We start from the raw sequence: 12,914 nt of genomic DNA on the forward strand, positions 1-12,914 counted from the left end.
ATTCAGCAGATTTGAGTCATTTCAGTCTAAATTAGGTATTAAAAGACAAAAATATTTGCCAAAAATAAATATATTATTTATGATATATCATATCGGCGACACGGGGCTGTATTTCCTCTCCAAATACTATTAGAACGGAAATAAAATCGTATCATAAATTCTCGGTTATTTTTTCGAAATCCCAAACCAATCATAATACACGAGCGTGACTTTCCATTTTCAAGACTCTAAAATGTATTTCACCTCAACAGAATTGTCGCTCGGCGATTTGAAATTTTATCGTCGGCAGAAGAAATGAAATCTCTTTTTGAAATAAATTTAACCAATCGCAATGCCCCAAGAATCTTTGCTCTTTTTTCTCTGTCTCAAGGGCACCATTGTCGAATACTAATCGACATTCCTTTGATAAATCATTGATCCCAGATAAATAAATTTTGATTTATATCTCCCTCTCTCTATTTAAAAGTTGCAGCGATAAAAGGTTTGATTAGTAATAAAATAATAGAACTATGGAGGTTAAAATTTCGTGCACATTTTCAATTTCAATTTCTTCAGTAGCATTCATAACATCTGCTCTAGACACACTTGATTTTTAAAATCACATGTAACACTTTTTCAATAATTTTACTTTTTATGCTGTTTCTTGGCATTTGAGGCAAGCAATTCAAAAGATTATCGTAGAAAAATAAAAGTGATGTCGTATTTACACAATCGTTATTGTTACATTTTATTTAGTTCATATTTTTTAAGAAGAGAGTAAATAATAATCGACAATTCCCGATTTACCATTGTGAGTAAAAGTATATATTTTCTTTATTCAATATCGAGTCGCCCTCAAACTAAGAAGACGACCAAAAAAATCACGTAAAACATTTTATTTATCAATTAAAAAATGATTTGTCTTACAGAAGCATTCTTAGGTGTAAGTAACATTGTAAATGAATAATTTTGTGTGCACATGAACACTATTTTGCTTTTAAAGTAAAACCAGTTCATTTGTATGTTCTGTAACAGTGGCACGATAATGATGTATCTACGTTATTCCTGAAAATATCTCTTGTTTACGATAGCATACATATAGTACAAATTGATGGCACTAACAAAGAAATAAGAAAAACAACAGATAAACCATCAGTCCCGCTTCTTATTGCTGTAGTCCTGTTCTCACATGGCACCCTCTAATAATTCTCACAGACTTGGCTCTTCTCCTTTTACTTGGAGTCATCTCCCTTCTCACCATCAGACTGAAAAGTAAAGAATTTGCTCATGATATTAAATGAGTTCCTTTGTTTTAGGCACACACCTAAACACCATTGTGGGGAGGAGAAGGGGAAATACACAAACCTGTGGAGTTGGATATGTCTAAATTGTACACTGTATTAGAGAAAAGGGTTCTTATTTGGCCCTTAAATTCAAATTATTTAGAAAGTGCAATTTTTACTGATATAAAAGTACATGCAGCTTCAAGATGGATTTCCTGATTTTCCTTTAATATCTATATGGAGCATTTTAACATATTACTGGTACGAGAAAAAATATTAACAACCACATGAATAATGATCATTTTGAGAAGTTACAACATTGGCCAACAAAGAACAAAGGTCAAACTTGCCTCCCACCAGATTGACCTCCCTCCTCTTTTATTAGCAAAAACTGAAGAAAAAAATTCTACACAGAGATTTTTATTTCCTTACCAATTTTTAATATGCTAAACTTCAAGTTGGAAAAATAGGGTCAAGAAACCTCCAGGCGGCAATTCCAAACAAACAATTTTTTTAAGGATGGCCTGATCTTTTTAGTGAAGTCACGGACTAAATTTGGCTTTCACAAAAATAAATAGTGAATGTCTTTTTTCTATGTAAGATTAATGTTCTAAAATAACAAAACATGTAATTATTTGTATGAAATTTTCAATAAAATTGAGGCCATTGTTCAATGATTCTTTAGCACAAAGCTAATGAATACATGAAATCAATATGGCTTAATTTGCTTAGTCTTGAAAAAAAACCCTACAATGTATATGGTAGTGGCAATATATAAAAATACGCTTTCCATTAATACTTGTTCATGAACAGTTCATTGAATGCATTGTAATGCTACACAAGTATCTCTTTTACCTTCTCCTGCATGTCATATTTTGGGGTTTAGATAAATCTTTTTGGCCAATGATAAAAGAAGGTGAATATACAAAACAAGTGCTGCAAATTTTATTTGACACTGCAATAGACAGAGGGTATCACGCACAAAAATGAAAATAAGTTGGTTATTTCTGAAGGTTGTTCTTGTCTTTATATTATGTTTAACAACAAAAGACTATATATTTATACATAATAAGAACCTAAAATGGCCCCCTAAAATGAATATCATTTTACTGAAATTCTTTGTTTTATTTGTACAGATAGAGTTGTAAAGTTTTTACACAATTTTCATTTTAATCCAAATGCTCTCAATTTTTAAAGTATGACATCATAAAGTTATCCCTTTTCCTCCATTTTCATAATGCTAGCATATTTCAAGCAGATCTCTTTCAGAAAACATGGAGCTCAGGCTTGAACAATCATAATATTTTTGTCAAAGATATTCATGTGTCTATCCAAGACTTATTACTGACAAAAAATGTATCTTATATATACATGTATATAAACAATAAAATATGCTAAAATCAAAAAATGTTTTGAAAGTTCAAAGCTGCGCTCTACCTATTCCACTCAATATGACAGATTTTTTTGACTGATTTTAATTAAATTACAAACGTAGCGTCACTTTTGACATCATATACTACAAGTGAGAGCAAATAGATCCAATAAATAGATATATATAGGATCTCTCATGATTTGCGATGGTATATGATTTTTATCCAACGAGTTGTGTGTTTTCTATCCCCGAGCCTTGGCGAGGGGATAGAAAACACACAACGAGTTGGATAAAAATCATATACCATTGCAAATCATGAGAGATTCTTTTTATCACATGTTTTACCAAGTATTTTGTTAATCCAAACTTTTCCTGTAAAAATTGTGATTGTGAGCCGCACAACACATTATTTACAACACGTCAACAACGTTACGCATTGAAAAAAAGTTCCTTGAAGTTTAACAAACAGACATTCATTTTCGAACATTTTTTTTATGAATTCCTGACAAATAACTGAAACAGCATAAAATGTTTCAAATTTATATCTCAACACCCCTCAACTGAATTAATTATTTACTTTTATCCCATGAGTGATATCCACCGTATATTGGGATAAACATGTGATAAAAAAAGATATCTTACATCAACCCTTCTACAAAAGAAAAAAATTGCCTAATAATTTCATGTACTTTAAAAATGGTGAATTAGGGGGGCCAAATTTGTTCCAGTTCCAGGTCCAATAATCACCCAACTGGAAATCCTCCCTCCCACCAACCTTTAGGCATGTACCGGTATAAATCACACCAGTTCATGAGGATCTATATAGCCTCCATTGAGGGCCAGGTTTGTGCAATTCTATAATAGAAACAGATTTACCATGGAGCCTCAGTCATCCCCAGGGGGTTGGGACACATTACATCGCTCGGGCATCTTTTCTCCGAAAGCCTCACATTCTTGATCAAGGGGCAGCATGCCATGAGCCATTTTATTATCCCATTCTCCAATTTCCTCAAAACCATCAACAAAGCGATTTTGAGGCTGAAAAATGGTTGGATTTGTGCATGTACAAAGGTCAATAAAAACTACTGAAATGGTCCACGTAACTTATATTTCTCTTGATAGGTGCTATTTGAAGTCCCCCAAGTAAGGTCTTGTGCTGAACTCCACAAGGAATATTCTGCTTAAATATGACCATAGCACAAAGGATACGCATTGAAATGATACAAAATAGTGTCAGATGAAGCAAAAAAAAAACATCTATACATTAAAGCTAAGGCTGAATGTTATAATTTCTGTATTAAAAGCTGAATGATCCTAACATTTGTTTTAGTTATACCTTTTTAGAATCTTCAGCAGCAAACTTTTCAAACATTCCCTGGTACTTGGCTTTTTCCTTCTTGTCAAACTGTTTTATCTTCTGTTCACAAATTTTGACTTGATTTTTAGCGGCTTTATTGTCCGGCTCTAACTCACACGCTTTTTCAAAGTCTTTTCTGGCAAGGTCAAAATCATTTCCAGCATAGTAGGCCTTAAAAATATATGCAAAAGAATTAATAATTAAGAATACATGTTTAAAAGTTACAATCATGTTTAACATAAAGTTGGGAATCAATGCAAAGATAATAAGGCAACTGTAAACTTGTTCATATGTATTTCTTCCAGAAAAGAATGAACTTCCAACTATCTCATTTCAAATGGCTTAGATACCGTATCACATACAATGCAATGTTAAAAAATCTCAATGTTAACTTTTCCACTACCTCATTTACTGTTTCATCATCTCAATAACTCACTATCCCACGAATGTTTTACTTCATGTTTCTCATTTAATTATTCATCATCTCATTAACATCTCATTTACTGTTTAAAAACATTTCATTCTGTTTATGCATTAATTTTTTTTCTTTATGTGACTGTCATAAAATGTTACACAATCTTGAAAACTGTTTGACTATCTTTTTTTTGACTGTTTCACTACTGCACTGACTGTTTCCCCATCTCATTCACTTACTGTCTCATGACTTGTTTTCTCATATCATTACCTATTCCACTATCCCATAAAATCTTTTGCAATCTCATTTTAAACTGTTTCACCATCTTATCAACTGTTTCACTACCTCATAACTTGTTTCTATATCTATCTTCCTACCAGTCTTACTGCGGTATTCATTCTTTAATAAGTTACATCAAGCAATAAGCTAAACTGCTTTAAATTGCACTTAATACCTCTATGCTCTTTGCTACTGTATTTATTTCTTTTAAAAGCTGACATGATAGTTGTCTTGCAATCATCTCATTATTAGTTATCTTCGCTTGTTTTCTATCTCATTAGATGCCTTGATGTGATATCTCTCTAGAACTATCCCACTTAGCAATCTTATATATCTTGAACAGCTTGTGTTTCTGCTAAATATTTTGAATTCATAATCTTGCTATAAACCTCTCTAAATTTCCTGCTATTATTCTAAGTCATGACTACTGCTATCGTTAATCAGTGTGCCTGTAGCTGTTTACATTTTCAATAGCTGGTATTATATATATATATAGTCCTATCTTTTGCCTTACCTGTCCCCTCCTGAAGTAAGCTTTAACACACTTGTCGTCCAGGTCCAGGGCTTTGTTACAGTGGTCGCGAACTTTGACATACTGCTCCATCTTCAGGTGACACATGGCCATGTTGAGGTGAGCTTGAACGATAACTTCCTTCCGCTTCTCTTCATCCTCACCCTTAAGGGTCGTCTCAAACTCCAAATTCTTCTGACATTTATCGTAGTACTTCAGGGCTACTTTGTAGTTACCCTCCTGTTTAACAATAAACAATATGAGAATTAACAGATTTTCTTTCGAATTTGGAAAAAATGATCCAATCTAATTAAATTAAACTTATAAATCCGTTCCTTTATGATATGCTATACAAGTAGCGATCATACATGAGTGAATCTAAGATATAATTTTAATAAGATTATGGATGATCAAATAAATATTTTTATTCATTATGTATGATACCTTGAAAAATTTTGTTCCCTTTGTTTTGGCTATAATGGATTGCTCCAGTTTTTCATGGGGCTCCATTTCCCAGCTTTCTTTTGCCTAGATAAAAAAGAATTAAACTTGAAAACTCCATTTAAAAAACTGAGAAAGTAATACATGTACTAATTTTGTAAGTTGTGAATTATCATGATTACTCACATTTTCAAAGCTGAGTAGTTCTACATCATAAACAAGTTCAGCATCCGGAGGCACCCCTAGATCTGGATTTCCTTTTGATCCGTATGCCATACTGGGCTTGATGTCCAGCCGACATTTCTCTCCTTCCTTCATTCTCTTAACCGCAATGTCTAAACCCTCAATGACATTTGAAATGACTGCATCTCCAACTGTAAACTCCACCTCCCGATCCTCAAAAACATTTTCTCCATGTCTCCCAACATAGTGCACTGTAAAAAGTTTTAAAAATTTTCAGGCCATCCTTAAAAAAATGTTTGTTTGGAATTGCCGCCTCAAGGATCTAGACCCAAGAGGGAGGGAGAGAATTTTTTTTTTTTTCAAACTTAAAGTTTAATTACTTAAAAATTGGTAAAAAAAAACACCAAAAAAATCTCCATAATTAACCAAAAAAAGTTCTTCATTTTTTGCTAATAAAATGTTATCAGCAGGGGTATTTCAATGAGGAGGAGGCAATTCCAAACAAACAATAATTTTATTTTGGCCTTAAAGGTTTATCAAATCTGTGTATCCTTAAAAATGCAAATCTCATCTCTTTCATTGAATATAAACTCTTTCACTTTCACAAAGAGTATTTTAACATCTGGAACAAGGCTTATATCGTGATTCTCAGATACATTAATCACACAACACTGAGATTGATCTGTACAGATCTGATATTTACCTTTGACCAAAGCGCCTTCGTTTGGATTTTTCCATCCTTTTCCTTTTGTTGTGATATGTCTGATGATGGATCCATCATTTTTCAATGACAAATCTTCACCTAAAATCCAAGGAATACATCTAAGTGAGTGTGTTAAGATTTTTTATGGTTTCAAATTTTCTGCACTTGTGGGATTAGCTAGGGAAACTAAGACTAAACTCTTTGATTTATGTTTATCATTTCAAAAAATCACATCAAAGTAATAAAATTTTTACAGTGAATTTTGGCCTTCAAACAAGTGCATTTCCTTTATCATGTTTATAGCAACATGCATTCCTAGAGAACAAAATGAGTGCACGAATACACCAAATGTAATTTTTAAAAATTCTTTTTGTTGAATAGCTATTATTATTGCTTCAATATAACTTGATATCATATTTCTCAATTTTCAAGGTTTCAGTAAGATATATTCATTCACATAACAAAATAAAACACCTTTGGCAACCAAGAGTGGTGATTTGCTGCTCATCTCTTTTTTAGATGAAGGGAGCAAGAAATCTTCACTGTTGTCTAGTAAAGATAAAAACAACCATGTACCAGTACATTTATTTATATAAACAAGAGTAGTCCTATCTATGAACCCTGTGCTATACCTTTCCAACTAACAAGCTCCACTTCAAAGATAAGGGTGGCATTGGATGGTATCTTGGGTGGTGACCCCACTTCTCCATAAGCATACTTAGGTTTGCAGGTGAACTTGGCCAGTTCTCCTTTCTTCATGGTCGCAATTCCCAAATCCCATGCTTTAATAACTGATCCTAAAAACACACATATATATTTATTTATCAAAAAATAATAATAATTCACAGTCTTCTGTCTGATTGTTGATAAAAATTAGTCTATAAAAAATCAATACAGACATATTAAAACAATAAAAATAATATTTAAGGATTCTATTAATCTTTCCAAACATATCTAAAGATGATTGTCTTTATACCAAAACTAATACTATTAAAGGTCCTTGACTTCTGGTATCTCTAAAGTGTTATTGGTATAGTTTTGGTCTACTAACCCTTATGTACCAAGTTCAAATATAGGAAGGACAATTGTTTTTATGAACAGCAATACATTTTTATAGCTTATTTCCCCAAAATTCACCTTTTTTTCTGACATTTTCAAGTCAAATGCATGCTTTAATTTCATATCTTGAAGATAAAAACTTAGAGAAGTTGGGCTTGTATGCAAAACATTTCCCAAAGGTGTAGAGGACCCTTATAAAGAGATTATCAAATCTCTACCAATATGTTTATTGACTTATACACCGCATAGACGTATTATCCCCAAAATACAGCAATTAAAAGAGGCAATAAAACTTTTTTGATTGTAATGCATTGATAATAATGAGAAAGGTCAACTTTTGTATTGTAATGTAAAGGTCAAATGTTTCGATGTTTTAGTTTATACTACCAATTTTGAGTCACAGAAAAGAAACCAATAATACGATACAAATATCAAATACACACAAATTTTTATATTCACAATGAATATTTTCCCCCTTTTGCTTTATTAAGAAACTTGATTGTGCTCTCATAAACCCGTGAGATGAGCGAATTTTAATCCTTCATTTTAATGCTACAAGTATAAATGCATATACCTCTTAGACATGGTACATGCTTTCAAATTTTTCTTTTTTAAGTGAAACAAATCCCAAATGTAAATGTTAAAAACTATGAATGTAAAGCAGATGTGTGCAAGAAGTTACATTTGAATATATTCTATAGAAAAATATGTATCATTCAAATCAACTGTAAGATGAAAAATACTAGATTCAACATGTTTTAACTTTACTACATATATTGAAATTCTAATGACAAATTGTATTATCAAGAGGAGAAAAGATAGTGTATGAATGTGTCTGATTTTCATTAACAATTACATATTTTGACTGATCTTGGTTGCAGCTACATTTGAAATATATAGCCAATATTATAATGTTACATGGGGGTGTTAAACAACGGATATTCAATCAAGTAAAGCAGGAAATTTTCTCTAGCGTTGAAAACTGTAGGAAATGTTCAATATAGAAACACTATTTTAAGACATAGAATTCAGTGTCTCTTGTGAACAGAAATACAGGGCGTTCACCTCCCATTTAGTGAGCAAAATAATGGTCCAATTTAGGCAACTGACCATCAAATTTTAATTTATCTACAAAAATGTAGCCTGTGTCTACCTGATATTAATTCAAACCACTTCAAAAACTGAAAACGAAACTAACTGAATAAAATGATTCACAGGTCGCAACCCGCATGTTTCTCACCTTTCCCAAGATCAAACTTGAAATGTTCGCCTTTATCACGACTCGAGTCGAACTGTGTTCCATCGTCCAGTGTCCCAACGTAGTGGACGGAGACATTGTCTCCAGGCACGGGGCTCTCGTTTCCTTCCCCGGCACGTAAAATCTGCTTTATCACACCTCCATCCTTGTCAGGGGTGATGTCGGTTGGTTCATGCACTTCTTGTGTCATTATTCACCACTGATTCACGCGTACAACTAGTAAATAACAGTAAATATCCTCTTTTTTGGACACGTGCACAACAATTTATTGTTCTACTTTCTTTTTTGTCGATTTCGCGAAAAGTCCATAATTTGTGGTTGTCGATCCCGATTTCAAGAAATAAGGATATAAATAAATGCTGTTTAAACAATATAAATGAATATATAATCTCAATGTTTATAAAAAAAAATACTATTTAGAAAAGTTTTAGTCAAAAATACTCACATTCTTAATTATTTTAAAAAGATTTATTTTAAATCGGGATAGGAATTCAAAATTCATGTCGAACTGTGAACCACTGTTTGGAATAAAAAAAATAAACAATGTCCTTTAAGAGGGATGGTGATGATGTTGACCAGCTTGGGGTCTTGAGGGTATATATTGTGTATTGTTTTAAATTTCAGTATATCGAATGACTGGTTTTAAGTGTCTGAAAATCAATTACGAATGATCATTGCACATTGTAGAGAAGGAGGGTTAAAGAATTATTCACAGAAGACATTCCAGAGGATGAGGCTTTGCTGACAAGCAATGGAAGGTAGGCAATATAGATACTGATAGTCTGATATTATAAGCAAAATATTTTACAATTATGGACTTCATTATAGGTCGATATATGGTAATATGGATATTGACTGAAGACACAGAAAGTGATATCAACTGAGCTTAATTGTTATCGCTTCTTGGGTGTATTCGTTTGGTCGATTTTAGAGATGCAAGAGTAATCCTAATTTGCTCGTTTGCATTATGGAGATCCCAGGTAGGTCTCCATTGTCTAGTTTTCAAAGGTGTATCGACGTTTGCTACCTCCAGAAATGGACCTGAATATCTCCATTGTCTACCTGCTTTTAGAAAGTAGACAATGGAGATCTACCGGAGATCTCCATACTGCAAACGAGCAAATCAGGATTACTCTAGCAGCTCTCCAATCGACCAACGAATACACCCCAATTTTAGGTAGAAGCCGGAGATATCCTGGACAATTAAGTTCTGCATGTTCAAGCTAGCAAACAAATACTTGTGTCTGAGGTTGATATAGACCCTTTCACGGTAACTGCAGTACTGCTCTTTTGCAGGGCAAATGACATAGTTTGGTGAAATATGATGTAACATCAATCGTTTCAATTAGGTCATTTAATTATCTACCTACTAAAACTTCGGCAAAGTATATCATTTTGTCCTGCAAGAGAGCAGTTCTTTAATTATTGTGAAAGGGTCTATTACTTGGGTTTCTAGACCCAGAAGGAAGAGAGGAATTCTTTTTTTCAAACTCCAAGTTTAACTGATTAAAAATTGAAAAAATATAAAAAAAAATCTCCATATGAAAAAAGTTTTATTTTTTGCTAATAAAATTTTTTATTAGAGAAGGGTATTTCAATGAGGCGGGAGGCAATTCCAAACAAACAATAATTTTATTATGGCCTTATTGTCATATATAATATTACTGCTTACATCATCTTAGTTAATGTATTTGTGTACTACCACACACAATAAATGTTATCAGCATCACAAGTCAGGAAATATGACAATATATTGACAAACATCGTCTCAAGCCACAGGTTTTGTGTCCATTCCATTTCCTTATTTTGTGGAAAAAAATGGACACAAAACCCATGGCTTGAGAAGATGAAATACCAAACTACATGTACAAATAAAAAATGTTTTCTCAATTACAGTCTGGCGCTAAGTTTTCTTAAACCCAACCCCTCTATTTCAGGTATGCATGCCTAGTGTGTGCCAACAGACCTGTGTTTGATACAGTCATTGTGTTGTCACAACACAGACAAGGAAAGAAACATCAGGCTTGTATGATTTTTTTATTTCTTGATTTTACTTAAAAGTGTGTCACATTTAACGACTTAAAAATTCATGATGTAATCTAGAGCTTTTCCAGATCTTATTTTCATCTAGACTTTGTGCAATTTCAAGAGAAGAAAGATGAGCTAGATATGCTGATAAAGCAAAGAAAACAAGACCAGTATTTGAAGGATGGAACTACTGATATAAAGCAGGTACAGAACTTTTACACAGATCAGTTGGTGAGAAATGATTACCGGTACTAAATATTTTCCCCATGAATAAAATATGCACATCTTTGTTGACATTTTAGGCCACAACATCACATAAAGGCCTGGGATGCGGACACAGGTATGACCCAAGGGTAAAGAAAAAGTTCCATTCTCAGAAAACACGTGTAAGCCTGTCTGGTCCCTCTGATGGCGAGACACCATGTCAGAGCGAGGCTCCAACTGCTACTGATATTGCATCACTTCCTGGAAACTCCCATGTCATAATACCATCACCAAAAGTTGCTGGGATTTTGAAAAAGGAATTCCCAATAAATGAGTCCAAAACTGAAAAATCTAAAGTTCCATCCTGTTCCTCTGGTGAATTCAATACCAATGAAAAATTCAGGCAACACATTATGGGCCAGAAGGGCCCTTTTCTTCATGATAAACAATTGAAAAATATTTTCTCAGGTCCAACATCAAATAGTTTTACTCCTATGCCATACAAGAGAAAAGCAGCATATGGGGATGGGGATGATATTCAGTGTAAATCTAAACAAACAAAGGAGAGTCATCATAATGCGATAGACAATAATTCTAAACCTGGTTGTGCTTCTAAAACCTATGAACAAAGTCACCATGTGAATGAAATCAATCCTACCTCAGTGTTCAAGTCAAAAATAAAAAAGCCAACCACCCAAAAAAGCCAGGAGGACAAGAAAAGACTTCAAGAAAAACAAGAACTGGCTGACAAATACCTGTACTACAGGGGGTATGTACTAGTTTGTTGTTCAAGAAATAAGGCTGGAAGTTATGGTGAATAGATATTATAGACAATGCTTTCATTGTGAGAGAATTTGCACTGAACTGAATTTTCTATTTAAATATAACTACACTCTTCTTTTTTCTTTGACAGTGGGGGATGGAAGAAAAACTGGAAGGGAGAGTGGATCAAGGATGAAGATGTGGAGTTTGACTCTGATGAAGAACCTCCAGATCTTCCATAGGCTTACATTTTGTATAGATGTTTTACTGGATCAAACCCAAAATAAAATGTTTTACAAAATTATAACCTTTATTTTTAGCAGATCTGACATTGTATTTATAGGTCTATGGAGTTCATATATAATCAACATTTAAGGGCACTGGTAAAGCAGTTATTCCGAGAAACTAATGCAGCAGCCAAGTTGAGTAATGAGTACCCCACCCGAGTTGAGCTTTAAAGGAGACATAGAGAATGTGGCATATTAAGCACTAACAGAGCACTAAAAGACATCCACTGGTGAACAAAATCTACAGAAATCAAAAATTCTATACGATGCAAATATTTGATTGGCAACTTTGCTTTCTAGATTTAGAAAGAGTTAAACTAATATGAACAGATTTTAAGGGAAGTAACTCTACCACATATTACAATGTATGTATATAAGGCTGGCTGTGTCATCTATCTTTAGTTGCATTTTCACCAATTTAAACATTTTAATGCCATATGCAGTGATATAAATACAATTACCGGGTATACATATATTAATTTATAAACTAAATGAAATATATGGAATTTTAGAAATTGTACGGCAAATCTATATATCATACAAAATGAAACGAGAATAGAAGTCAAAATATTTAAAGTAAAGGTTGCTTCGTGGTTTAAAAGTCCCTAGTATGTATGCAGTATTAAGGGAGCATAGTATTTTTCACATGACTATTGAATCTTTGGAAATAATAGCTTTTCCAAGGAAGATTAAGCAGCCATCCATGTAACTAAAAATTTTCCACCAGTATACATGCATTCCTTAATTGCTCTTGCATATTTTTTTCCTCATTATTTTGTGACATTCCTGAAAA

General features: G+C 33.1%; 2 protein-coding genes across 3 annotated transcripts; one reads left to right on the forward strand and one right to left on the reverse strand.

Moving 5' to 3' along the window:
* Positions 1-859: 859 nt before the first annotated feature.
* On the reverse strand, positions 860-9,154 carry LOC105334955 (peptidyl-prolyl cis-trans isomerase FKBP4). 2 transcript variants are annotated; one of them, XM_011438599.4, is made up of 9 exons: positions 8,823-9,154; positions 7,156-7,320; positions 6,524-6,622; positions 5,824-6,071; positions 5,641-5,724; positions 5,200-5,436; positions 3,971-4,162; positions 3,511-3,672; positions 860-1,244 (listed from the first exon to the last, which is right to left on the reverse strand). In XM_011438599.4, the coding sequence occupies exons 1-8, from the start codon at positions 9,028-9,030 to the stop codon at positions 3,520-3,522; spliced, it is 1,386 nt and encodes a 461-aa protein (XP_011436901.3). In that variant the 5' UTR covers positions 9,031-9,154; the 3' UTR covers positions 860-1,244; positions 3,511-3,519. The 2 variants fall into 2 exon arrangements, with proteins under 2 accessions (XP_011436901.3, XP_011436909.3); XM_011438607.4 differs by lacking the exon at positions 3,511-3,672 and having other exon boundaries at positions 8,823-9,153.
* Positions 9,155-9,303: 149 nt separating this feature from the next.
* LOC105334966 (sodium channel modifier 1) lies at positions 9,304-12,141 on the forward strand. The gene is made up of 6 exons (XM_011438621.4): positions 9,304-9,434; positions 9,528-9,598; positions 10,778-10,866; positions 10,972-11,072; positions 11,171-11,841; positions 11,986-12,141. The coding sequence occupies exons 1-6, from the start codon at positions 9,384-9,386 to the stop codon at positions 12,074-12,076; spliced, it is 1,074 nt and encodes a 357-aa protein (XP_011436923.3). The 5' UTR covers positions 9,304-9,383; the 3' UTR covers positions 12,077-12,141.
* Positions 12,142-12,914: the final 773 nt, after the last annotated feature.

This window comes from Magallana gigas, chromosome 5 (genome assembly GCF_963853765.1).
Source record: "Magallana gigas chromosome 5, xbMagGiga1.1, whole genome shotgun sequence".
Taxonomy (NCBI): domain Eukaryota; kingdom Metazoa; phylum Mollusca; class Bivalvia; order Ostreida; family Ostreidae; genus Magallana; species Magallana gigas.

What these genes read in the sequence shown, in the direction of transcription:
- LOC105334966 (XM_011438621.4), top strand. Translation starts at nt 9,384, where the DNA reads ATGTCCTTTAAGAGGGATGGTGATGATGTTGACCAGCTTGGGGTCTTG. An exon ending in TTGCTGACAAGCAATGGAAG is followed by an intron (nt 9,599 to 10,777) that starts GTAGGCAATATA and finishes CCTCTATTTCAG; the next exon opens with GTATGCATGCCTAGTGTGTG. An exon ending in AAATACCTGTACTACAGGGG is followed by an intron (nt 11,842 to 11,985) that starts GTATGTACTAGT and finishes TTTCTTTGACAG; the next exon opens with TGGGGGATGGAAGAAAAACT.
- LOC105334955 (XM_011438599.4), bottom strand. Translation starts at nt 9,030, where the DNA reads ATGACACAAGAAGTGCATGAACCAACCGACATCACCCCTGACAAGGAT. An exon ending in CAAGTTTGATCTTGGGAAAG is followed by an intron (nt 7,321 to 8,822) that starts GTGAGAAACATG and finishes GTGTGTTTTTAG; the next exon opens with GATCAGTTATTAAAGCATGG. An exon ending in CTTACTTCAGGAGGGGACAG is followed by an intron (nt 4,163 to 5,199) that starts GTAAGGCAAAAG and finishes TATATTTTTAAG; the next exon opens with GCCTACTATGCTGGAAATGA.